Below are 26,632 nucleotides of genomic sequence, written 5' to 3' on the forward strand. Positions count from 1 at the left end.
GCCCCCGCTCGCCTCAACTAGAGAAAGCCCGCGTGCAGCAACCAAGACCCAAGTTAGCCAAAAATAAATAAATAAAATAAATAAATTTTAAAAATAAATAAATATTGCTTATGTGTAAATATTTACTTCCAATTTACCAGCTTGGTAAATGTGGCTTTTCATTTACTGTATTTCTTAAGTTGCAAACGTAAAGCAGGGAGCCATTGTGTGCCTTCTGCAACCTTCATTTTCTCGAATAATAATCGTCATCCTTGCTTCGAATTTTTTCATGCTGTGCTTCCTACATGGTATTGCAGAAAAGAGTAAGGAACAGTCTTCACTGTTCATTACAGGAAAAAACCAAAACATAAAGGAAAAGTGTACAGAAATAATGTAAATGAGTGTGAAAATGAAATTCAGGATACCAGGGAAAGGAGCTAGAGAGAAGTGGGGAAAAATGGAGAATAAATGTGTAAGGTATGGAGAAGAAAACACTGCTATGTCTCAGAGCTGCACTATTAGAAAGCATGCACTGATCTTCAATTAACCCAGAGCGAGGTCATAATTAGGCAAATGAGATCACTAATGTTAGGCTAATACACACACATACACACACACTCAGTTGAAGAGGGCAAGGAATCCAAACAGTCCTCACTCCCGTATACATTCTGGTCAATAATATGTATGACATCAACCAGTAATGTACCAGGGCAACCAAAGACATGGACAGGAAGAGACCTGTGTGCTGGCAGTGTTGGGTCAGTGAGCCCATCTTTGTTGGTGGGGATGGGGGAGATGGGTGGCAAAAGCAGGGTGACTTGATAGAATTGCTTTGCTCAAGGAAATGAGATTCATTTGATTTCTTTCTTTCTAGGTTGTACCCTATAAATTTCTTTGAGAAGGAAAAATCATAGCATTTTTTGGTCTAAAAAAAAATGACAGATATCCCTCTGTTGGGATGGTTTAAGAACACGGACTCTGGACTCAGAGGGACATGGTTCAAAGTCCACCTTTTCCACTTGCCCAATCTTGCAGAGCCTGCTATGAAGAAAGTTGATATTTAGTGGAATCAGAATCTGAGATGCACAGGGAAATGATCCATGATGTCTCTCAACCTCTCTACTTCCCGCCTCACCCCAACCAGTTTTCAGCCCTGCCCACCCCCAGTTTCACCACAAAAATCTGTTAACAGGGATGAAAATATGCCTTATCTGTGTCCTTGACTCTCTCTAAAACTGTAACAACTTCCGGTCTGAAAGTTCCTCCCAAATACCAAAACGCAGGAAGAACGTTTCCCACCTGATCTTGCAAAGCAGAGGGCCTGACAGCTCCTCTCTCAAAGCCCCTCCTGCAACTCAAGAGAGAGAGAGTGGGGTGGCGGGGGGTGGGGGGTGGGGGTTAGGCCTCCCTCCAGAGCGCAGTCACTCTGCTTCCGCAAGCAGAGGTGCTGGGCTAGAGTAACACAGGGCAGACAGAGCTCCATATTACTGAATTATAATACATTTTCTTTTTAAATCATAGAGACAGGGGAATGGGCTAGGAGTGGATTTACTTGTTTGCTTGATTATTTAGCAGTGCTGGTAGTGAGGGAAGAGGAACATTTCACTGACTCAAGATCATTCCGAAAGGCTTAACAGCAGAGGGTTCATGGAAATAGGCCTCCTTCATCTCAGGTAGTTTATAAACCACGAGAAGGGTGAGGCATAGAAACAGGGGGAAATTGGTATGGTGTTCCAGTGAAAAGACACGAAAAAGAAACTCGTTCCTCAGAGCACTAAGTAATATCTTAACGCTCAAGTAATTCTCTGTGGTCACATGAGAGAGGCCTTTGTAGCACGTCGAGGTTGGTTTAATCTTGAAATCACTGTGAACGGAGAAAAAGGCTCTGGGCACAAATAAGGGGCCTGGTTTCAAGAATCTCCTTAGAAATCGGGGAGAAAGGGGAGCGTATAATTAGGGTTTGTGTGCCCCCGCTCTGGGGGTGATGTCATCACCGGCGCTCGGTGCCAGGAATCTGAGCTCACCACCCTTCAATAATTCAATAGGGGCTTGCCTGGGAACTTCTCATCTCGGGGATTAGTGACCAACAAATCTACTCTGTGGGTACCTGCGTTTGGCTGAGGGGAGAAAGAGGAATCGAAATGACCTTGTAAGTGGGAGTCATGTGAAAGAATGCAGCCCTGTGGGGCTCCCACTAGACTCATACGGATGGGACCTTAATACTTTGTCAGCCCCTCCCTGTTCCGCTTCCTGCCATTCTCCAGCTGAGAAACTGAGGCTCAGAAGGGGGAAGGCACAAAGCTGGCTATTCCCGCACCCAGAGGGTACCTGGGTGCCTGAGCCCCATTCCAGCGCTTTGTTTTCTCTATCACGCTGTGCCCCAACCTCATCAACCTCCAAGCTCCCACCAGCGTGGATGCTGAGAACCTCACCCGCCTGGATGCCACCTGAGTCATTCCCAGGGGCCCAGGGACCCCGGTTCACGTTACAGGAGCTTCCAGACTGCACAGACCCTGAGGGGAAACGAATGTCCTGCCGGAGACTCTTTCTGCTGCGGGCGTCATTGTGCAGAGACGCTGTAGCACAACCAGCAAAACCGGTTCTGGGAGGAAGAAGTCTGCAGTAGTTCTGCCAGAACCGTGCTGCCCTTGAGACTGGCAATCTGCAGTTAATCCCGCAACCTCATTTTTTTTTTTTAACACCTTTATTGGAATATAATTGCTTTACAATGGTGTGTTAGTTTCTGCCGTATAACAAAGTGAATCAGCTATTCATATACGTATATCCTCATGTCTCCTCCCTCTTGCGTCTCCCTCCCACCCTCCCTATCCCATCCCTCTAGGTGGTCACAAAGCACCGAGCTGATCTCCCTGTGCTATGCGGCTGCTTCCCACTAGCTATCTATTTTACATTTGGTAGTATACATATGTCCATATGTACATATACATATACATATACATATGTACATATGCCACTCTCTCACTTCGTCCCAGCTTCCCCTTCCCCCTCCCCATGTCCTCAAGTCCATTCTCTACGTCTGCGTCTTTATTCCTGTCCTGCCCCTAGGTTCTGTTAACACCTTCCCTGGCCAAACTTTTCCTGTAATTAAATTAAACTAAATGATTAGAGTTTCACGTTCTTTCCTTTCTTCTGTTCCTGCTAAACAAGAGGTAAGAACAGAATATAGGTCAGCAGCAAAAGAAAAGAGTAGTGTTCTGGAAAAATCCATAAATTTTGTCATCAGGCCTTATGATGCATATGTGGGAAGACTAACAAATACGGGACTGTTTTATTTTTTTAATAAATGCACCCAAACCAAATATCCAAATAGAAGCTATCTTGGGAAGACACACAGATCTCTCAAATGATACTGCCGTGGCTCAAAGTAGATTCGTGGTGTCTCTCGGGATATTACCCACTCCAAAGCTGGTCTTGTGCCAAAAACTATATATTATTTTTACCCCTGAAGTGATATTATCCAACTTGTTGGTACCCACTCACATTTGGACCCAACTGATTTCTGATTTTTTAGAAAACATCCTCAAAGATCAAGATTTACTACCTTTCTTTCAAACAAAGAAAGGCTCAGCAGCTCTCTGTAGCGGCACCGACACAAGTCAGCCTGTGTGTGGCCCGTTGCCAAAGGAACCCGGGGAGGTTGGTGGGGTTCCTGACTGACCCATTCCTCTCAGCCACACGGCGTCAACCTCCCTTGTGTCACTACTTTCCCCGACACCGAGAGCCAGTAAAGATGTAAACGGCATATTCAGTTGTCTGAGGGGGTGTGATTGGGGCGTGAAACTTCAAATGTCCACGAGGACCAGGCAAGGAAAGTTCCACGATGGAGAAGGCTAGAGAAAGCATTGAAGAGAACAGCTGGTACCTCACAAGAGCTACTCATGGCCTTGCAGACACTCGGGCTCATGTTGCCAGAATCTCTAATTATCCAAAAGAGTCTGGAAACTTAGGTTTTTGTTTTGTTTGTTTGTTTCTTGAATCTCCTAATTATTAAATGTGGGCAAAATATTTTAAAACTTGGAATATAAGCACATAAATGCATGATGCACACGTACATATACGTTCTGTGGAACATATGCAGGCTGCGGGTCACAAATTTGTGTCCTCTGGACACATGAACTAAAAACAACATGTGACACTGAATGAATGTCACAATCCTAAAGCCTACAACAGATTTCTGTGTGGATGTTACCAAGAGGAACTCGAAGTCAAGTGCAACTGCTCCCGAGAATAAGTCCACAGTATGAAAATCACAAACAATTCCACTGTGAGAGGATTTTATGCCTTGCTTTGTTGAAAACCTTTTTCCCAATCATGTAATTTTGGGTTTTTTTTGCAGCCTGCTTATTATAAAATCAATGATATTTTACAGAAAAACCTTACATCCTGCAGGTTGAAAAAAAAAAAATCTTCTCAGCCTACCTAATGAAATGGATTTAACTTTTATGGTTTTTCTTTAAAAGCTCTTCCAGTAGTTTGGCAGAAGTATTTGGAGATATTTTTATTACTCATCGATTAACCCAAACTGCACACAATTACAACTACCAAATAACAGTTACTGAAAATAGGTATTAAAGAAACAAGTTTTGCTACAACAAGCAAGCACTGCCATGTGTCAAAGCATATGTGACCTTAAATGTGTCAGCCTGGAACAATACACATGCACAAACATACATATTTCAACAAGAAAAGTGAGCCTTACCTATGGGAAATGAAAGAAAAGTCAACTCAGCCCCAAATTAACTACCTCACTGGTTGACCATAGAGCCGCCATCATTCAAGATGTCCCTTCAGGTTTAGACATTTTCTTTAAAAGGTCGTTATTGACTGGTAACAGTTAACACATTCACCTTCTAGCACTTGTTATCAGATTGCATGATAAGGAAATTTAGGGCTGCAGTTACAGCACACTTTTACAGCTTGCTTTACCTTGACAAGGCACTTGCAAGGATAGGATCCCATTGTCTTCCCAATGGATGGCTCTGCTTGGGCCTGCCTCTCACTCCTCACACACACTGCCGTGCAGCTAACGATTCCCTTACCTCCCCCTCAGAGACTGGATTTTCACACATCGTACTCCCAGCACATGCTTGGTACAGCAGGGACAATCGGAAAAGTTTGTTTTGTTTTGTTTTGTTCTGCTTTACATGAGCGAACTGAGGCCCAGAGAGGTCAGCTGACTTGCCAGGATTCCAACCCTGGGCCCTGATATCATTGCACACACTGCCTTTTCCTTACCCAGCCCAGTAATCTAGCCTCTGGGAGAAGAGAAGGGGGCACGAGGAGAAAGGCTGGGGCTTGGGTGAGGAACTTTAAACAGAGGTGGAGTGGGGCCTCAAGGAGAAGCTTTTCCTGCACTTCTGTGCCCATCACATCACAAGGCCTCCTGCCTTCCCTCAGATGCACTGACCCACTGGAACATTCTCCCAGCTACTCTGGAACTCTGTTTCTGCTTGCCCATTTAGGTCAACTTTCTTGGGCCTAAAGCCAATTTCATTTACTTTGTTTTATACCTGAGTGAAATGAGACACTGAGCAATTCATCTTCTTCTCTAAGTCATGCCCACAAACTCCCATCCAGTTTCCTTTCTCACCTGGCCTTCCCCTGCTTGCAGACAATGGAGCATTGAAAGCAGTTGTTTACATTGACCTTTTCATTAATTCGAAGACAAAGTCTTCTAACGCCCTCTTAGATGGTACATAACTGAAGCAGAAAACAAGCTTAGGGTTCATCTGGAACCTTCCCTTTGGTGCAAAATAAGGATCGAGAATCAGAAGGTACAGAACACAGGAAGAAGAGTGGGCATAGCAGCAAAGTTCAGTTTTCATAAACTCAGGGACTCATGGCTGGAAAGCAAATCAGAGTATCGTCAAGTCTTACTTTTTTACCCGAATCCATGCAACGGTGGACACCTATCCTCAGGACGCACCTGGCCAGAGATTTTACTGTTGCCCTTCTTAACCGTGCTGGCCCCAGACAGAAATCAGAAAAGCTTAAGCTTGAGGTTAACAGGAAAGAAATGGCTCAAGGTCACGGTGGTGGCTCTTCCTCAGGGAGTCAAGTTCAGAGACCTGCAGCCCTGCTTCCTGCACCCTCCCTCGACCAGATTAAGCCTCAAAGGGGCCGGGGGTCGGGAGGCTTGCCCAGCTGCTTACCTGTGCAGACAGTAGCTCTGAGCACCTTCCTGCCTCTGAAGAAGGCAGCAGTTGGAGAGGTGTTTGGGGAAACTGCAGTGCAGGTAGAAAAGACTTTTCTGGCCCAGTCCTGTTAGCCCCAAGTGCTAAAATGGAGCTTGGGGGCCTGGAGGATTTGGGAGGGACAAGGGGCCTGGCCCGTTCAGCGGGAGGCCACAGAGGAATAGGTACACCCCCTTTCTCCTTGCTCCACAAAAGGCAATTTAGCTGCACGTAATTGAACGTGTGTGACTTCAAGAGAAAGATCATAGGTTCATTTCCCTTTTTTCTGGCTCAAGTTAACAGATCTTTCCCTACTCAGAGGCTTTTGTAAAAGAATCCTCTGCAGAGAAAGGACACGGTATTTAAAAGGTACGACCAATGAATCAGTGCTACTTTTTCACTCACCTTAGCTTCTTCATTCACGTCCCAGGTGAAGGAAACAGCATTATATGCAATCTCTTCAATGTTGCCAATCGTATTAAAGCTCTCCTTATAATCAGCTGTGACATGAAAAAAGAAAAAGGTATTAAAAGAATCAGCGTTACTGGGTGACATGTATTGAATTATCATTTTTCCAATGGGGAAATTGCAGCTTTGACTATTCCTCTGTCTGTCTCCATGGCAACAGTTAAGGATTTGTGCTTGCTGATAATCTTTTACTAATATTTACTCTATAAGAATGTAAGCGTGTTCCTCTATTAAAAGAGTAAACCTAGGTGAAGCAATGTTCCTAACTGATTTGTTCATTAGTTTCATTTTTAACTCGGTTTATAAATTTCTTCCTCCTGAGTGCCTTGTCACCTACCTAGTCCCTCTCCTACTCACTTTTCTGCCACTTAATTTTGCCGGCAGTGCCAGAGTATTCCATAGGGATCATTTCATAGGACAGAATATTCTCTTTATCAGCCGGGCAGTGTCTCCAGGGCTTCAGTGAAGAAATCCAAGAGTGCAGAAAAACTTATTTTTTACTTCTTTTTGGATTTAGGTACAGAGAATTGAGTCAGTCGTACTCAGCTCATTACCACCACCTGTCCCCTCAAGGCCCTCTCTTATTTCTTTATTTATGTAATATTTATTTATTCCTTTTTCTTCTCTCTATCCCCCACCCCCAAACACAATAGCTATCAACATGTTTGCTCTGTATCCTTATGAAGTAAGTTGGGTTGATTTGCCTGTGTACATAGTTTTCATTTCCACAAATTGTGCCGTACTGTGACTAGGGTTGCCAGATTTAGCAAATATTTGGATCATACTCTAAAAAAGTATTTGTTGTTTAACAGAAATTCAAATTTAACTGGGCACCCTGTATTTTATCTGGCAACCCTCGCTACGGACCTTTTCAGACGTATCCACATTGCTGGTTGTATGCCTAATCCTAGCTGTGGCTGCATAGAATTCAGTGGTGACCATCAACTACAATTTACTTATCCCCTCTCCCCAGAGATGGACCCTTCAGTGGTCTCCAGCTCTCTGGTACCACAGACAACACTGTGATATTCCTCTGTCTCCACTGTCACTGCCTTAGTTGGTCTTCAGGTCTAGACACGACGTTCCTAGTCTTAATCCTCACTACTTCCTGAGGTTTTTAGCTTATGCTTACCATCTGGATTTTTCCCCTACTCTTGGCCCCCTTGGATATGACATCCTACCTTCACTCCATCCCTTGTGTACTAAGTAAACATTGGCCATGTCCTGCTTGGCTGGCATGACGGTAAGGCCCATCTGCTTTTCTTTGAGGTCTGGTTCACTCACAACTTGATCACCTAATCACATATGTTCTTTTTTTCTAAACTTCCATAATTATTTATCTAAAATGAAAACTCTAATCATGTGCTTTTAATAATGTTTTTAAGGCTAAAACTTGCACCATGACCTATCATATGCTTTGCAATTAGACCCTGCACACTCCTCTGTGTCATCACACTACAGCCCCACAATGGGGGCCACAGGAAGCCTCAATACTAATGATATTGGAGGTCTTTTTGTTTATAAAATCTTCTTGAATATGTTTCTCTCTGAGTTAGGATGAGTTATTATGATTGACTTCCAGTATAAAGTGTTCATTGTCTACAAAATTTGACATGTTTCTGGCCAAATGGTCATTTCCTCATCCTGTGTTCTAAGTGGTCCTTATCACTCCAGGGCTGGTGGCTTCTTGAGGCTTCAGCAAGTTCTCTATGTTAATGCTGTAAAATTTTGAAGTCTGCTTTCCTAAAATTCACATATCTGATCATTTTTAGATCATTTCCTCCTCATTTATCACAAAATCTAAATTCATGTGATCCTTAACCAAGATTTTAATTACCTTCTCTTACTAATACAACTCATTTTGTTTGTGTGAATTAGGTTGGGAGAAGTAGGACTCCTATTTGATTTTTCTATCCATAACACAAATAATAATAAAACAAAGTCCATAATAATAATAATATCAATAAGTTTGGGGGAATTCCCTGGTGGTCCAGTGGTTAGGACTCAGCACTTTCACTGCTGGGGCCCCGGTGGATCCCTGGTTGAGGAACCAAGATCCCGTAAGCGGCGAGGCATGGCCAATAATAATAATAAATAAAATAATAATAATAATAAGTTCATAATAATCCATAATAAAACAAAGTCAGTTTGATTTTGTGTTTTTCAAATAACTCCTTATTACTGGGACCTGGATTGCTGGTTAACTTCAGAAAAACCTACTGAGATGTGCTCTCCAGAATGACCCTCAGACTCACTTCCTATAATGGGTCATGTCAATCTATACTCTGACCAGAATTCTATTTCCCCTCTTTCTCACCAAATTTCTACTTTTGTGGCCAATCCAGTGGGTACAAAGTGGTATCTTAATGATATTATAGTTGCATTTCTTCTATCACCTATGAGTTCAAGCATCTCTTCACATCCAGGATAGCCAACAAGGTGTCTCCTTATACAAACTGCCTATTCATGCTCTTTGTCTATAATTTTATTGGTTTCCTCAGGGAAACTTTAAAGCAAAACTATAGATCTTTACATTTTAAATAAAGCACACACACTTTAACATAGAAGCTTGTGTGTTCACCATAGGAAAGTCGTATACCATGAACAAATAAGAAAAATATTTAAAAGCAGGCACAATCTACTCACCCACTACAAACACATCTGTGTAGACTTCATTTTTCCTATCTCAGTCTCTGTCTCCCTTTCTCCAAAATATGTAAATATTTTTACACAATATTGTAACAATTATTTTTTAATTTGCTTCTTTTCCCTTTAATACATCTTCAGCATCTTTCCATGTCACTAAATAAAATTGTGGAAAATAGTTTTAATGTCCAAATACTATTATATTGGATTAAAATAAAATGCTATAACTTTATTTTGCCCCTATTGGTCCCTTAAATGATGTATAATACTTTGCTACCTTAAATAGCGCTTCATCTAATTATCTTTATGGCAAAATAGTCATATATACTTCATTATTTCATTAACATATATTCTCAGAAGTGAAATTAATAGGTCAAAGGCAAATATATTTTTAAGGCTTCTAATTCACCTTGTCAAATTGCTCCTGGAAAGGTTAAAACAGTTTATATTCACAGTAACAGTGTGTGACTTCCTGTTTCCTCAAACTGTCTCTTTCCAAGTTGGTATGCAAAGCATGCTAACATTATTTGATTTGCAATTCCTTGATTGCTAAAGAATAGAACAGTCTTCTATTTGCTTTCTGGCTCTTTGTGTTTCTTTATCTTCTTTCTCTTTGTTTTTAAAATGTATTCATTTATTGTAACAGTTTATTGTTCTGTCTTTTGCTCATTTTTCTCTTAGGGAATTCAAATTTTCTTATTGATTTAAAGTAAATATTTAAAGCTAAGCGATAAAACAGAAAGCAAAGGGAAACGATTTTATATCCTACAAGTTTAAAAAAAGGCTTTATGACTATATTTCAGATGATTTTAAATACAAACCTGTGCTTTCAGCAGGCCAGCCAGTTTCTTAAAATTTTGAAAAGAAAATAGATCACTGAACTTAAAGAAACTGAGTTCCCTGATTCTTCATAGCTATTTGTTTTAAAAGATAGTCTTACAATTTTGTTTTGCAATTTTTAATAAGCATTTTTAAAATCATAAATCAATCATAAATTTAAAAAGCAAATGCCATATCTAGCAATAAAGAGAAATCAAAATGGCTTGGTCAAACACTTAACCTAGATCTTTTTAAGTTTTTATTTTTCCACACCTTCTCTACCTGAAAAATTCCTCCCCTAAAAAAATGTGTTAGCTTAGAAAAGTAAAGAATTTTAAAAACAAATGCAATACAAACACAAATAAATGCTTTCTGGGTCTTGCACAGGGTCTCTGTCAGTTTCTCTCTTTCATGTTCACTTACTCAATCAACAAATGTATTGAACAAATATTTACTGTGTGTTCCCTATATACCGGGCGGCGTCCTCACGCTTAAGAAACAGCAGAAAACAAGACTAGGTCCCTGATCTAAAGGCACTTACAGTTCAGAAGGAGACAGAATACAAATAAGTAGACAAATAAATAAATGAAAAACATATTATGTTTAATATGCTTTTTATGCCAAAAACAAAAAAACAAGACTGGCGAGGCTACTTTTTATTGGGTGGCTACATTACCTTGCTTATTTCCTTCATACTACATATCAATGTTTTATTTATTTGTTTATTTATCTAACACTGCCATTTCCCATTAGCTATACCTGCTATGTAAAGGCAAGGAACTTAACTTAAATACTGCTACTTTCTCAGTGTTTAACATTATCCAGATAAGATGCATTCCATAAGTTTGTTGAGTAAATGAATGAATAATGGATCTATGAGCAGTCTAAACAAAAAATATAACTAAGAGACTAATGTCATACACTCTTCTTTAACCTTATAAAAGACATATCTGGTCTTCTCTACCCCTTTGTTTTTAGTCTCTAAGCCACTCACCTATAGATGGTAAAACAGCTCTGCTATCATGTGGTGACTGTCAAAGTTTTGTACACGACTTACACACATTGATATTGCTTTGTCCACATGCATTTTAGTCTAATAAACAAAATGCTAATAGATGTGTCTCCTGTTTCTGAAAACTGTCTTAATGTCCTTTGATGACTGTTGTTTGCTTAAGGGTTCACGACCCTTGGTGTAGGAATAAGACCTCCGCAACCTGTTGTTAATTCTTCCTGAATTTATTTCCTCAAGAAAGTTTCTCAAACCCAAATTTTGTAAAGGTTGATAGCTGCAACCAGTAAAAGGTATTGTAGGACTTCCCCGGTGGCGCAGTGTTAAGAATCCACCTGCCAACGCAGGGGACACGGGTTTGAGCCCTGGTCCGGGAAGATCCCACATGCTGCACAGCAACTAAGCCCATGTGCCACAACTACTGAGCCTGCGCTCTAGAGCCCATGAGCCACAACTACTGAGCTCAAGCACAACAACTACTGAAGCCCGCGCACCCTAGAGCCCGTGCGCTGCAACTACTGAGCCCACGCGCCACAACTACTGAAGCCCATGTGCTTTAGGGTCTGCATGCTGCAACTACTGAGCTCGCATGCTGCAACTACTGAAGCCCACGTGCCTAGAGCCAGTGCTCCACAACGAGAAGCCACCGCAATGAGAAGCCCGTGCACCTCAACGAAGAGCAGCCCCCACTCACCACAACTAAAGAAAGCCTGTGCGCAGCAACGAAGACTCAATGCAGCCAAAAGAAAAAAAAAGGTATTGTAATGAGCTGGTGTAATGAGCTTAGTTTCCTAGAGCTGCCATAACAAATACTACAAACTTGGAAGTTTAAAACCACATAAATTTATTCTCTCATAGTTCTGGAGCCAGATGTTCCAAATCAAGGTGTTGGCAGTACTGGCTCCTTTTGGAGGTTCCATGCCTCTCCTAGCTTCTGCTGGGGGCTGGCAATGCTTGACATCCCTGGACTTGCAGACATATCACTCTAATCTCTGCCTCTGCCTGCACATGATGTACTCTTGTGTGTCTCTGTGTTTCTTCCCCCTTTTTCTTCTCTTCTAAGGACTTGTCATTGGGTTTAGGGCCCACCCTAAACCAGGATGATCTCATCTTGAGATGCTTAACTTATTACATCTGCAAAGACCTTTCTCCCAAATAAGGTCATATTTACAGGTTCTGCGACTTAGAATATGAACATACAATTTTTGAGAGTTACCATCAACCCCTGCATCTGAGATTCCCTCCTATGATTGGAAGTCATGTGATTTGAGTGTATGGCTTATTCTTGTATGAGAGCCACTGTAGCTAAAAAGTAATCACCCTACTTTAAAAGGATTTTAAAGCATTTAATTGTGAACATACAGGCATGCCACCGATATATTGTGGGTTTCATTCCAGACCACCCCAATAAAGCCAATATTGAAATAAAGTGAGTCACACAAATTTTTTGGTTTCCTAGTGCATATAAGAGTTACGTTTACTCTGTATTGTAGTCTATTAAGTGTGCAATAGCATTATGTCTAAAAAAACAATGTACAAACCTTAATTTAAAAATATTTTATTGCCAAAAATGCTAACCATCATCTGGGCCTTCAGTGAGTCATAATCTTTTTGCAGGTGGAGGGTCTTGCCTGGATGCTGGTGGCTGCTGACTGATCAGGGTGGTGGTTACTGAAGGCTGGGGTGGCTGTGGGAATTTCTTAAAATACGACAACAGTGAAGTTTGCTGAATTGATTGACTCTTCTTTTCAAGAATGATTTCTCTGTAGCATGCAATGCTGTTTGATAGCATTTTACTTACAACAGAACTTCTTCCAAAATTGGAGTCAAACCTCTCAAACCCTGCCGCTGCTTTATCAACTAAGGTTTTTTCTTTGCTCAACCATAAGAAGCAACTCCGCATACATGAAAGTTTTATCATCAGATTGCAGCAATTCAGTCACATCTTCAGACTGAGTTGCTAACTCTAGTTCTGTTGTTATTTCTATCACATCTGCAGTTACTTCCTCCACTGAATCTTGAACCCCTCAAAGTTGTCTATGAAGGTTGGAATCAACTTCTTCCAAACTCCTGTTAATGTTGCTATTTTGACCTCTTTCTATGAGCCACAAACGTTCTTAATGGTATCTAGAATGGTGAATCCTTTCCAGAAGGTTTTCAATTTACCTTGCCCAGATCCATCAAAAGAATCACCATCTATGGCGGCTATAGCCTTACAAAATGTATTTCTTAAATAATAAAACTTGAAAGTTGAAATTACTCTTTGGTCCATGGGCTGCAGAATGGATGTGTGTTAGCAGGCATGAAAACAACAGCAATCTTATAGTACCTCTCCATCAGAGCTCTTGGGTGACCAGGTGCATTGTCAATGGGCAATAGTAATATTTTGAAAGGAATGTTTCTTTCTGAGCAGTAGGTCTCAGCAGTGGGCTTAAAATATTCAGTAAACACATGTGCTGTCATCCAGGCTTTGTTGTTCCACTTATAGAGCACAGTCAGAGTAGATTTAGCATATTTCTTAAGAAACCTAGGATTTTCAGAATGGTAGATGAGCATTGGCTTCAACTGCAAGTCACCAGCTGTATTAGCCCCTAACAAGAGAGTCAGCCTGTCCTTTGAAGCTTTGAAGCCAGGCATTGACTTCTCCTCTCTAGCTATGCAAGTCCTAGGTGGCCTCTTCTTCCGATATAAGGCTGTTTCGTCTACACTGAAAATCTCTTGTTAAGTGTAGTCACCTTTATTAATTATCTTAGCTAGATCTTTTGAGTAACTTGCTGCAGCTTCTACATCAGCACTTGCTGCTTCACCTTGTACTTTTATGTTACGGAGATGGCATCTTTCCTTAAACCTCATACACCAAGCTCGGCTAGCTTCAAACTCTTATTCTCTAGCTTTCTCACCTCTCTCAGCCTTCACAGAGTGGAAGAGAGTTAGGACCTTGCTCTGGATTAGGCTTTGGTTTATGGGAATCTTGTGGCTGGTTTGATCTTCTATCCAGACCAGTAAAACTTTCTCCATGTCAGCAATAAGACTTTTTGCTTTCTTATCATAAGTGTGTTCACTGGAGTAGCACTTTTAATTTCCTTCAAGAACTTTTCCTTTGCATTCACAACTTGGCTAACTGTTTGGAGCAAGAGGCCTAGCTGCTGGCCTGTCTTGGCTTTTGGCATGCTTTCCTCACTGAGCTTAATCATGCCTAGTTTTTGATTTAAAGTGAGAGATGTGAGACTTGTCCTTTCACTTGAACACCTAGAGGTCACTGTAGGGTTATTAATTGGCCTAATTTCAATATTGTGTCTCAGGGAACAGCGAGGCCCGAGGAGACGGAGAGAAATGGGGGAATGGCCTGTCGGTGGAGCAGTCAGAACACATACATTTATCAATTAAGTTTGTCGTCTTGTATAGGTGTGGTTTGTGGTGTCCCAAAACAATTACAATAATAACATCAAAGATCACTAATCACAGATTACCAAAACAAATTCAGTAATAATAAAAAAGTTGGAAATATTGAGAAAATTACCAAAATTAGACACAGAGACGTGCAGTGAGAAAATGCTGTTGGGAAAATGGGGCCAATAGACTTGCTCCATGCAGGGTTGCCTCAAACATCCAAATTTTTAAAAAGCAGTATCTGTGAAGCACCATAAAGTGAAGCCCAATAAAACGCTCCATATTACATTTCGAATGGACTCTTATTTCTTTAAAAAAATGATGAGGCAACACAAAAACTACATGTTTTGTACACTGGTTGGTAAATATCTATTGAATACTAGCATCTACTTGGCGAGCATGGGGATATAAATAGAAATATGGCTTAGATGTTTCCAAAAAGTGACATGATGGGACAAAACTACAATTGGCTAAAACAAGTTTCTAAAAAATGTATGTCAACTGAATCTGAGTCACGAAGGTAGTTCTTATGAATCTTAGTCATTCACACAAAGGAATAACCCTAAAGTACACAACCAGCTCAAACCATCAGAAACAACGAATCCCTGGGAAGAAGAAATGAGAGTCCATCTAATGAAATAAGAGTGAAGTTGATCTCACTGTTAATGTCATGTTGCTGGTGATAGAGTCAAACTTTCCAGGTCTGTTCTCAGGCTGGGTGTGTCCTTGGCATGTCAGAGTGAGGCATATGGGAATGCACAGCCATAGAGATTCTCTAGGGCCTGTTAGGACGACCTCCAAAGACGTAGACTGATTGATAGTTTCTGGATTCTCGTAGTTTATAGGCTTGTGTGGATGTTCTATAAAAGTGATAATCAAATGCTGGGGTGCATCAGAATCACTGGAGGACTTTGGTAAAATGCAGATGTCTGAGCCCACTCCCAGAGATTTTGATTCAGCAGGTCTGGGATGCGGCAAAGAATCTGCCTTTCTAATCAGCGCCCAGGCAGGGCTGTTGCTGCTGTTCTGGAGACCATCCTGGGTAGCATGGATCCATGGCAAATTGAAATGACTGAATCCTTTGTGTGCATTTGATTTATCCCACATATAGTCTTAGAAAGCACTAGGTATGCCTTGATGTAGTCTTAGAAAGCACTAGGTATGCCTTGATGTCCTACATCAACTACCCACGACGTCCATGAGACAGACTGTTCTTCTTCCTCAAAGGTCTCCCCTCTTGGGCGGACGTCAACACCACATACAGGAGGACCAGGCAGTTACCTACATGGTGGGATGTGGGTACCACCTGCTCCAAAACATTTGCTATTCTCTTGCCTGGAATCCCATCCTAGAACTCACTTTCCTTTAGGAACAGACACTGTCATCTCCTGACGTGAAAATGCAAATGCTCCTGGGACGGTAGTAACTGCCACAGACTGAGAGCTTACTGAGTGCCAAGCCTTCCACCGACGTTATCTCATCTAATCCTCACCACCGCTCTGGGAGGTAGGTATCAGCATCCTCCTTCTACGGAGAAGTTAAGCTGCTCGTGAAAAATAACGTGGCTGGTAACAGACCAACCTGTGATTTGAATCTAGGTCTGTTTAATGCCAAAGGCCATACTTTTAACCACTGTCTATATTTATCTTGCAAATTAAACACTAAATGGCCACCAGATAGTAATATCTTACAGAGAAAAATCATAGCATAGCCTACGTGGCAACTCACTGGTAGAGAAGTGCTGGGGGAATGTAAGTTTGATGATGTGGAGAGACTGGACATTTTTGGACCACTGCAAATGCCTTGACAAAGGAGGGCAAAGTCAGGGGTGTGTCCTGCAGACCCCAGGAAGATGGAGCTCACAAACTAGCCCTTCTGAGAAAGCAAGGGATGTCGGGGCAAAGATGATCAACTTGACAATGTTTCAGCAAAGGGCTGCTAGGCACACGTGGATGCACAATACTTTCTGTATGTTTTTGGCAAGTTATATTCTATGCTGAAATCATGGGATTCAATTCTATTTTAATTGTTATGGAAAGCAGGACGGTGAATCCTTTGTTATCTTTTTAATTTTTTTTGCACGTAATCAGTGGTCTGTTAAAAGGTCTTTAAATTCAGACTTTTGTAGATTGAGTTTTCTTCAGACTGATTGTATGTGTAAGTGTGATTCTGGAACGCGGTCAAAGGAACTATTAATTCCTTCACCTTAATTAAGCTTCATGTGCTTGGTAAATTATAAATACCGCTTTCAATTATTTTCTGTATGTATTGTTGGAGATAAAAAGAAGTGCTGTAATTAAAGTAAAAATTGCTTCTCTTTTGAAAGGTGTGGATTCTGCCTGAACTAGTGTAATAACGAAGCTGGAAGGCTGAAAATGGCTCAGGGCACTACGGCCAATTCAGTGTGCAATACACCACAGCCTAAGAAGATGCTTATTTTGAAAAGCCAAGAACTTGGGGTAGTTCATGTATTTGGGGTCAGGATGCTACAAGGAGTCCATTTATAGAGTGGTGCCCAAAGCACAGAGAGAAAGGACACTGGTTGGGGAGACTCCCAGACCTGAATTTAATTTCTATCCTCCTCTCACAAGCCCTAAGACCTCCAGTGAACAGTTACTGAACCTCTCTGCACTTGTATTTCCTCAGCCACAAAAGAGAGACGATGTCTAAGGGAACAGACCCTGCTAATCCTGTAGTCAGTGACAGAAACAACGTTGCTCCCCACTTTCCCCCATCCCTCCTGTCCTCAAACATCTGCTTTTCTCTGTCTGCAACGGCCAAATGGGATCAGCTCAAATTCAGGAAACAGTTGAGGGTCATTCTAGGAGTATTCGCTCTGACTTGAAATAGGTAAAATAAATAAACCTTAGTCCAAGTAGGTTCTGAGATTTTTTTTTCTTTTCTGTTTTCAAAATCAAAGAAGCAGCTTCTTAAAATCTGAATGACTCACAAGAACACTAATGAGTCCATGATTTCCTTTATAATACTTTTACCAAGTCAGAGGTAACCTGGGTTTCCTTAAGTGTGTCGACACTTGAGCTGATTTTTAGAGGCACTAAATGTATTTCCATCACTGGGTCCTGGGTCCTGAGCAAACAGTAGGAACAGCCACCAGTTTTTGAGAGCTTAGTGTGTGCTAAATACACATACTTCACAAACACAACCTCAGGCAATTCTGATCAGTAGCTTTTTTTATGATTCCTACTTGGTATAACAGGCAAATGTGTCAAGTACTTCTCCTCCCCAGCAGTCACTTAGTTTTGAAAGGGCCAAGCTGGGATTGAAGCCTAAGAAGTTCTGTCTACATACAAAGCAGAGCCTTTTGCTTTCTGTGATATATAACGTTTCCAACGAGCACCTTTCCATACCTAATCTAGAGCAAAGGGGGCTGACATTATGAAAACATAAGTTGTGACTCATAGAATGTGACTGGCGTAGAACAACTCTTTGGCACTATTAAAGCTGGAGCTATTAATAATATTATTGATATTTACTCTCCATACATCATTTAAGATGAACTCTTTCTTGGAATTTTCCCAGTAGGCTAAACCTAATATTTTCTTTGTGTTTGACTCACCCTTCTATTTCTTGCGAAGGAATTATATAGGCCCATGAGATAGCTTTCAATTGCACTGACCATAAACTTAGAGGAAGAAAAGCATTTTACATTGTAACCCATTACTACATTCAGATATGCTAGTATTTTTACTCTATTTGACTTCATTGTTTAAATGCTGGTCTTGAAGACCTAAATAGATGTTTCTCCAAAGAAGATACACAGATGGCCAATAGGTACATGAAAAGATGCTCGACATCGCTTATTATTAGAGAAATGCAAATCAAACTACAATGAGGTACCCCCTCACACCAGTCTGAATGGCCATCATTAAAAAGTCTACAAATAACAAATGTTGGAGAGGGTGTGGAGAAAAGGGCCATATGATCCACCAATCCCACTCCTGGGCATGTATCTGGACAAAACTATAACTCGAAAAGATACATGCACCCTTATGTTCATTGCATCACTATTTACAATAGCCAAGACATGGAAACAACCTAAATGTCCATAAACAGATGAATGGATAAAGAAGATGTGAAATACACACACACACACACACACACACACACACACACACACACACTGGAATACTAGTCAGCTATAAGAAAGAATGAAATAATGCCATTTGCAGCTACATGGATGGATCTAGAGATTATCCTACTAAGTGAAGAAAGTCAGAAAGAGAAAGACAAATACCATATGATAGTACATATGTGGAATCTAAAATTTGACACAAATGAACTTATCTACAAAACAGAAACAGACTCACAGACATAGAGAACAGACTTGTGGTTGTCAAGGGGGTAGGGGATTGGGGGAGAGATGGATTGGGAGTTTGGGACTAGCAGATACAAACTAATATACATAGAATGGATAAACAACAATGTCCTACTGTATAGCACAGGGAACTATATTCAGTATCCTGTAATACACCATAATGGAAAAGGGGGAAAAAAAGAATGCTGATCTTGACCCATAAACTTGATTTCAAATTGAAAGTAGGTCATAGTCTGTGTGTAGACACATATACACACATGCATATGTGCCTATACACACACCATGGCTTCTAGCTCTGAATTTAAATCAACTTGGATGGGCTTAAAATTTAACTCTTCTCAACAGTCTGTTATTTAGTGAGATTTAACTTCAATTTACCTATTTTGTCTTTTCAAACTATTTGTCTCTTAAATTTGTGAACAACACAAAAGTGCCTGACATATTCTGACAATTTACTGAATGAAGACATGGGTGGTCCTTCAGTAAATAATTTATTCTTGTACACTGCATGAACTACACATGTTTTATTCCAGTTTTCCATTCTTCATTTCATTACTTAATATGCTAACAGTCTTAGGGTGAGGCAGGGAACAAGATGTTATAGGCACATAGGATTAGAAGTCAATCAGCCCAAATCATCTCAGACCTACAAACAGGGCTCCCTCCCTCTAGCACAAGTCCTCAAACTTTCCCCACCCCAGTTGATATCTCCAGAAACTGTAACACTTCCCAGTTAAACCAACTCTAATTTATAAAAGAAGATTGAACTCTTTCTCAAATGATGATACTTTATTATTAGCAAGAATCTTGAGAATTGCTGTTCTGTCATAAGACATCCCACAGTCTCTCTCAAAGACTCATTCTAGTGTCTAGTAGCCCTTAATATCAGAAATAATTTTCCAGCTCCTATAATTGTCCTTTTGAGTTGCAGACTGAATAGATTCAAACAAAAGAAATAACTTTTTGGTAATTGGTGGTGCAGGACACAGACACACTACAAGAAGTATAAATCCTCAGATGGATTACCTTTCGATAAATTGGGAATTATAAACCCAATTCCTTCAGTGGCTCAAGATCCATTAAAATTAACCTCCATTATCAACCTCCCCGATAGCCCATGGCTGCCCAATCACTTACCAAATTGGTCCACAGGTAACGGAAGGGAAGTTTGTTATGTAGACGATAGGGTTGGGAGGTGTTTGTTACATGAGGGATTTTTGCATTAACTGCTATTTGAATTACCCATGTTGCTATTCGTGTTTACTTATTTTCCAACAATTATTAGAGGATTTAGATGTTATTTCAAAATTGAAATTCCAATTCTCTTAAATATATTTCTTCAGGAAGGTAAATGTGTCCTTCAAAGGAGGGAAGCAATTCCCGCTCTATTTTCCTAGGTGATGCTAAACCACAGCATCTGGGGATTGTAGGTGTGAGCACAGCAGAAAAAGCTGGCTTAGAAGAGCTGGCTTCCCAGTCTGTGAAATGGAGATAATACAGTGCTGGCTTCACAGCATCTCTGAACAATGACGAGATGCTCATTTATTCGGCTCTCGGTTTTTTCAATACTTGCCTTTTCAAGAGCAGAAACGCTAGTGGCAGCTCTGTGTTCCTGGAGCCAGTTCAAAGAGTTTTCTTAAGATTGGATCCTTATTTTGGCTTCTCCAACCTCAAAGAGCTTAATTAAATTTTGGGAAAAACTTTCTCTTGGCAAGTTTTAGATTTTGTAAACAGGGAAAAAAAACCTTTAGATTTGCCTAATTCCACACTTGCGGGTACTGCAGAGACAACGAAGACATACATTTGTTCCTGCTGAAAGGCAGGGCGAGAGAGAGGCTGCCAGCCACCGCTGGAGGACAGCTGAAAAGACCAGCTCTATAGTTTTGCTCAGTAAATAGATGAGTCTCGTGAAACTATCAGACTGTATTGCCAGGGTTTTTTTTTTTTTTTTTTTTTAAATTTTTAAGCCAACCAAATAATATGAAAAAATGTGAGACTATCAGGTTATCTGAGGTGTCATTAAATGCATCTCTAAAGAAAGAAAATAATTAGGCCCCAAGCAAAAAACATCAACTCAAATAAAAAGCATAGATAACATGTTTGGGATGAACGCATGGTCTTATTACATCAGTAAAGATATAGAAAACGGCCCACCAAGTAGGGGTAAACAATGTGGTGGTACCCGGTAAATGTGAAAAAGAAAAAGATGCAAGACAGGAAATTAAAGCATTTTATGGTATTAAGCACGGTGGGTCTATTAAGAGGTTTTTGTTATCTCTGTGTGTGTGTATGTGTGTGTGTGAGCGCGTGCATGCAAGTGTGCACATGTTAATTCTGAAAGCTCATAATCTAAACCAGTATCTCTTTATGGGACAGCTTTAACCTTTCGTTAAAACAGATTCTCAGAGCATCCATTCGGTGGATGCTCTTCAAGCACCCATTCCCTGCTTTAATCCTCTGCGTAACATTCCTTCTGGTTAACCACTCAGGGCTTCAGATTGCCAGCAGTAGGGAAGAACTTTTCCAGAAAAGGGTTATTAAACAATAATGCCTAGAGCCAGACAAACACACTTCCTGGAAGCAGTGAAGAAACATTAACCCAAATGAAAGACCACATTAAGTATAATTTTTAATTTCCAAATCTAGCTATCTTTTCTTGGGAAAGTTTGCTTTAAAACAACTTTCTATTTGTTTGCTTCAGGGAATCAACAATAATTTCTAGTTAAGTTAAAAAGGAGAAATTTCCCCTTGGTTTATTAGTGTAGGTATTATATTTCTATGTTAGCAATTAAGTCTTGGAGTTGTTAACCAAGTTTCATCAAAAAGTCTACAGCATAACACAATAATATTTAAAATATGAGAAATTAAAGTATCAAATGCACATTTAGCTGGCATCCAGAAAAATACCACCAAAATTGATCCTTTCATCATGGAAGAGGACAGAGCCCAACCGCACCCTGATTTCTCTGTTAACAAGACACATGCCTGCTTACCATGGTATTACCTACATACACAGAACCATACATGGAAGTTTGTTCATCAACTAGTCAGCACTGGTTGAGCATCTTTTCTGTGCCAGGCTCTATACCAGGTGCTGGTTATACAAAAGTTAAAAAAAAAATCTTCTCTCCCCTCAAGAAGCTTGGCATCTAGTGGAATGGACAGAATGTAAACTGATAAACCAAGTGAAACACAGCAGAAGTGTTATTGTCTAGACATAAACTAAAACTCATGGAGGAAGCAGCTGACTATGCCTGAAAGATTAGGAAGATCTCACCTAAGTGGGGCTGGGGGAAAAGGTCTTAGGGGTGAGATGTCAGCCAGGTAAAGGAGAAGAGCCCTAGAGAAGGAATAAAGGAGAGGTTGGAAGTAACTAGGAAAACTAGTGAGGGGTGAAAACATACCTGTAGATTTGGCATGAAGAAATTTTAATAAAAGACAGGTTATGCTGGATTCAGACATGAGTAGTACTTGAGGATGGGGGGTAGGCATTGACTCCTCTTTTAAGAAACATGGATTGGAAGGAAAGAGGAGGACCCAGCAATAGTTTTTTGCAAGGGAGTCTGCCAGGATCAGGGCCTGTAAGTGTGGGCGGTCTGAACTCTGGCCCTGTCCTGGTCCATTCCCTGGGGGAAGGCTGGGGGCGCCCCGGATCACCCTAGGCACACATGCCAAGGAGGAAATGATTCTCCCCAGAGGTGTCTGTCCCCAACAGAAGAGCTTCTAGGACTCATACAGAGACATGCATGCAATAAATAAAAACCCACGGTGGCTCAATTTTTATTGAAAACTAATACGTTCCGCCTGAACTAAGATTAAATTTTTAAAAATATTTGCCGTTTGTAATCTTTTAAATATATAACATTAATAGCCTGCCATTTTTTAAAAAAATTATTTATTTATTTATTTATTTATGGCTGTGTTGGGTCTTCGTTTCTGTGCGAGGGCTTTCTCTAGTTGCGGCAAGTGGGGGCCACTATTCATCGCGGTGCGCGGGCCTCTCACTATCGCGGCCTCTCTTGTTGCGGAGCACAGGCTCCAGACGCGCAGGCTCAGTAGTTGTGGCTCACGGGCTTAGCTGCTCTGCGGCATGTGGGATCTTCCCAGACCAGGGCTCGAACCCGTGTCCCCTGCATTGGCAGGCAGATTCTCAACCACTGCGCCACCAGGGAAGCCCCTAGCCTACCATTTTTATCACGTAAATATTGTATAACCAAAGTAGAAGATGAAAAAAGTTTTCCAGGAGCTGTGGCTATGGTACTTCTCTATAAAACAGAGGCGCCCTACACTGCCTGTACCAGTGGCAACAGCCAAAGCACGACGCCACGCGAGCAGCGTGTCGGGCAGAGCCTGCCCCATACCCCAGCCTGTTCTCTCCTGTGCAGAAAGCAGGCTCAAGGCTGCTCCTCTAGTTCAGCTCTGACCCACTGCCTTGACTCTCTCCAGGCAGCCCTGGTTGGTTTTTGTTGTTTCTTTGCTTTTTTTTTTAAGGTGAGGGCTCTCAAGAGGTGGTGTTTTATTTTGAATCAAGTTTCCTTTTCATATCTATTCAGAAGTGTGGAAAGAGTCTAGGGAACATCAAAAAATCAAAATTCCATTTACTTGAGTTATTTTGAAAGGAGGGAAGTCCCACACTTTCCCGACTGCAGGAGAGAGCAAGTTTATACAGTTCTGGGGGAGGAGGGCTCTCCACAGAACACAACTCAGTGGCGGAGTGGGAAACCCAGAGGAAGAGGAGAGAGTGGCCGGGCACACTTGTCTCCCAGGCCTATGTGGGCCACAGATTCACTCTGACTCCTTGGCTACCTGACCTCTTGAAAGGCAGCAGCTGCCTCGCCCAACCCACCAGTCTCTACCGTCCCACTGTTCTGCACAGCTCTGAGTAGCCCAACCCAGGTTTGACTATAAAAACTGCAAGCAAGCACACTTGTAGGGCACATCCAAAGCCAGCCTCCTCTAGAAAGCTCAAAGCAAAAAGGAAGGAAGGAAGGGAGGAAGGGAGGAAGGAGGAAAGAAAGAAAGAAAGAAAGAGAGAGAGAGAGGGAGGGAGGGAGGGAGGGAGGAAGGGAGGAAGCAATGAAGGAAGGAAGGAAGGAAGGAAGGAAAGGTGTGACAACTTTATTCGCAATTCCTATTTGAAAGTGGAGTAGGATTTCAGACAGAAGAGAGCTCCCAAGCCTGGACAGACGAGCCAAGCTGAATAAGTCCCAGTGGTCAACAAAGTTCTATATTCCAAAGTCTTCTGAAAGGCTTCTCTTTGACTCTCAAAGCAAACAATTTAGAACTAAACGTGAAGAAATATTTTGATTTCATTGGAACTTAAGTGTTCCTGAAAGCTTTATCTTAATATAAGATTGCTATTAACAACACGATTTAAAAATAAAGAGATAGATTTGCGTTAGGGCACACGAAAATCCTATAATCACGTGCTAATAACCCAAGATGTACTATAATTGCCTGCTAATTACCATGGAAAACTATGGGATTAATATTAACAATATAACTAATACATCCTGGTACAGGGAAAGCTTACTTACTGGGAACCAAAATTAAAGACAGATTGAATAAAGAGCAAATGGTTAGTTTCACAATTAACTACAAAATTATGTCAATACTGGTCACATTGGATGTGACTGTAACGTAATGATGCTTATTTGGACGTGCTTGTGGAATAAGTCTCATTACATGACGATCCAATACCACCCGTTCTGAAAGTGCAAAAACTGTGATGTTCATTATTTTGAAACATCTGCATTGTAAAGCAAGAAAGCAGTTCTGTTCAGTAGAGAAATTATATTTGAATGAGTTTCAATATATCTGCTGTAGCTTCTGATTTTTCATTTTATAAATCAATATTAGTTGTTGGACGTCTTATAATTTTCCTTCCCTGTTTGAAAGGAAACAAAGAGAAAAATATCCCTTCCCAGGAAAGTGGTTTTGGAATTATTCACGGTTTGAGTAGACTTGGTATGCCGTCTGGTTCATTTCGTGATTTGCGGTTCATTTCAAATGTTTTTAAAATGGTTTCCATTGTGCAAAACTGGATCCCTCCACCGTGCAAATGAGTCCCGGGTAACTCCCAGCCTGCTCCACGTGTACACGGTGCCTCCAAGTCACCGTGCCCCTGGCTGGACTCAGCACCGGCCGGCCTCCACTCCCCCCTCACCTGGCCACGCTGCTCCTCCGGACCCCCTGCCTCAGGGCGGGAGACCCGCCTCGCTAACAAAGCTGAGGTTTTTTTCTGTGATTTTAATCTTCTCCTTTATTCCCACGGCCAGTCAGTCCTGGAGAGTCCACCAGTTCTAGAATTCATCTCGCATTCCTGGGTTAACTTTGCATCTCTCCTTTCCCAGCCATAACCGTCTCTCCCTCACTTCATCCCACCCCCATGCTGGCCCAGAACTACCTCTCTGAAATACAGATATCACTGCATGACAGTCCTGCTGAAAATCCTCAGTGGTTATCCAAAGCCTCCAAAATCAAATACTGCAACTCATTAAAGAGAAATACCGCCTCATCACAATGTTCCATGTGCCTTTATTTATTCCCAGTCTCCTCCTCGTCAGAGTTCTGGGAGGACTGAAAAGTGAACGGAACACATCCACCTGGATGACTGACAACTTTTATGAAGCCTCACTTATGTATTCCTGGATCACTAAAGCCCATTCTGTTCAACAGTAGAATAACTGAATTAGCAAAATACAAAGTATGCGTGTTACATCTCAGTATAAAAAAGTATAAACACACACTTTTCAATAGCTCCCCAACAAAACTGCCAAACAAGACTGTGGAGCAAGCTAATGTCAAAGCGGCGGAGGACGAGAAACTCCGAGCTTCATTCCCCTCAGCATCTGGTGTGGTGATGTTCCTCTGCGAAGACCCACCCCACGGTCTGAGAGATAGCATTTCCCCAACATTCCACCTGCAGCTCTGGGGGTTACCACCAGGACACATGTGGTATTTGTCAATGGTCCTCTTATACCTGGAACCTTCTGGGCCCTGGACCCTTAAACACCCAGCTGGGCTCATTCAGCCTCCACGGTAGACCTGGAGCTTCAGCCCATACCTCATGGAAACAGCTTTAAATGGGGCTCCTCTTAGAGCTTGAGACCAGCAAATTCCATCTATACTTCATATCCCTGGTGCTCTAAGATTCCCCTTAAAAAAGCAAGCCTCTCCACAGCTACCGGAGCCTTCAATCTCATTTTCTCAACCCAGTTTACTCGGGACTTCCCTCCTTCTCCCCACTCCTTGTGTAAGTTGAATCGATGACACTCCCACCAGCATGCACGAGAGTTTCCACCCTTCCCATCTTTGCCAACAGTTTTACCAGATTTTATAAAATTATGCGCCAATCTCATTCCGGTTTTTCTGTCTGGATTCCTGTACCTCTGCATGGGCTGCTTCCTTGGCTCACAGCACTCTCCCCTACCTTTTCGACCTCAGCCACTCTTGTTATCTTTGCAGAGGGGTCTTAGAAACATCTCAGGGAAGTGTTCCTCCCATGTGCCCCTCACGCGTGGTATCTTAGCCGGTCATCTTCTTGCCTCCAGACTTGAACAGTTCGAGGAGGGGGCTCCACCTTATTTATTTATCTCTGAATTGCCAGTTCCTAACAAAGGGTCCATTTGCTGAGCGAATGTGGAATCACTCTGCCTTTCTGCAAGCTGGTGGTAACTAAAATGGGACCAACACTAACTCCATGTCCCCTTAGAAAGGGGCTTCCACACTCAGAGAGGAGCAAACGACAGACATCATCAAAGTGGCGATTCCGTACAGTAGGTACAATTG

At 41.5% G+C, this 26,632-nt stretch overlaps 1 protein-coding gene across 3 annotated transcripts in view; it reads right to left on the reverse strand.

Annotated features, from left to right (window-relative positions):
* Positions 1-26,632, reverse strand: part of GRHL2 (grainyhead like transcription factor 2) — a 167,665-nt gene that overhangs the window by 55,678 nt on the left and 85,355 nt on the right. For all 3 annotated transcript variants that reach the window (XM_059902277.1, XM_059902276.1, XM_059902275.1), the window contains exon 8: positions 6,579-6,673. In XM_059902277.1, coding sequence (XP_059758260.1) covers positions 6,579-6,673 — 95 coding nt within the window. The remainder of the gene's footprint in view (positions 1-6,578; positions 6,674-26,632) is intronic.

This window comes from Balaenoptera ricei, chromosome 17, assembly GCF_028023285.1.
Source record: "Balaenoptera ricei isolate mBalRic1 chromosome 17, mBalRic1.hap2, whole genome shotgun sequence".
In the NCBI taxonomy this organism is placed as follows: Eukaryota; Metazoa; Chordata; class Mammalia; order Artiodactyla; family Balaenopteridae; genus Balaenoptera; species Balaenoptera ricei.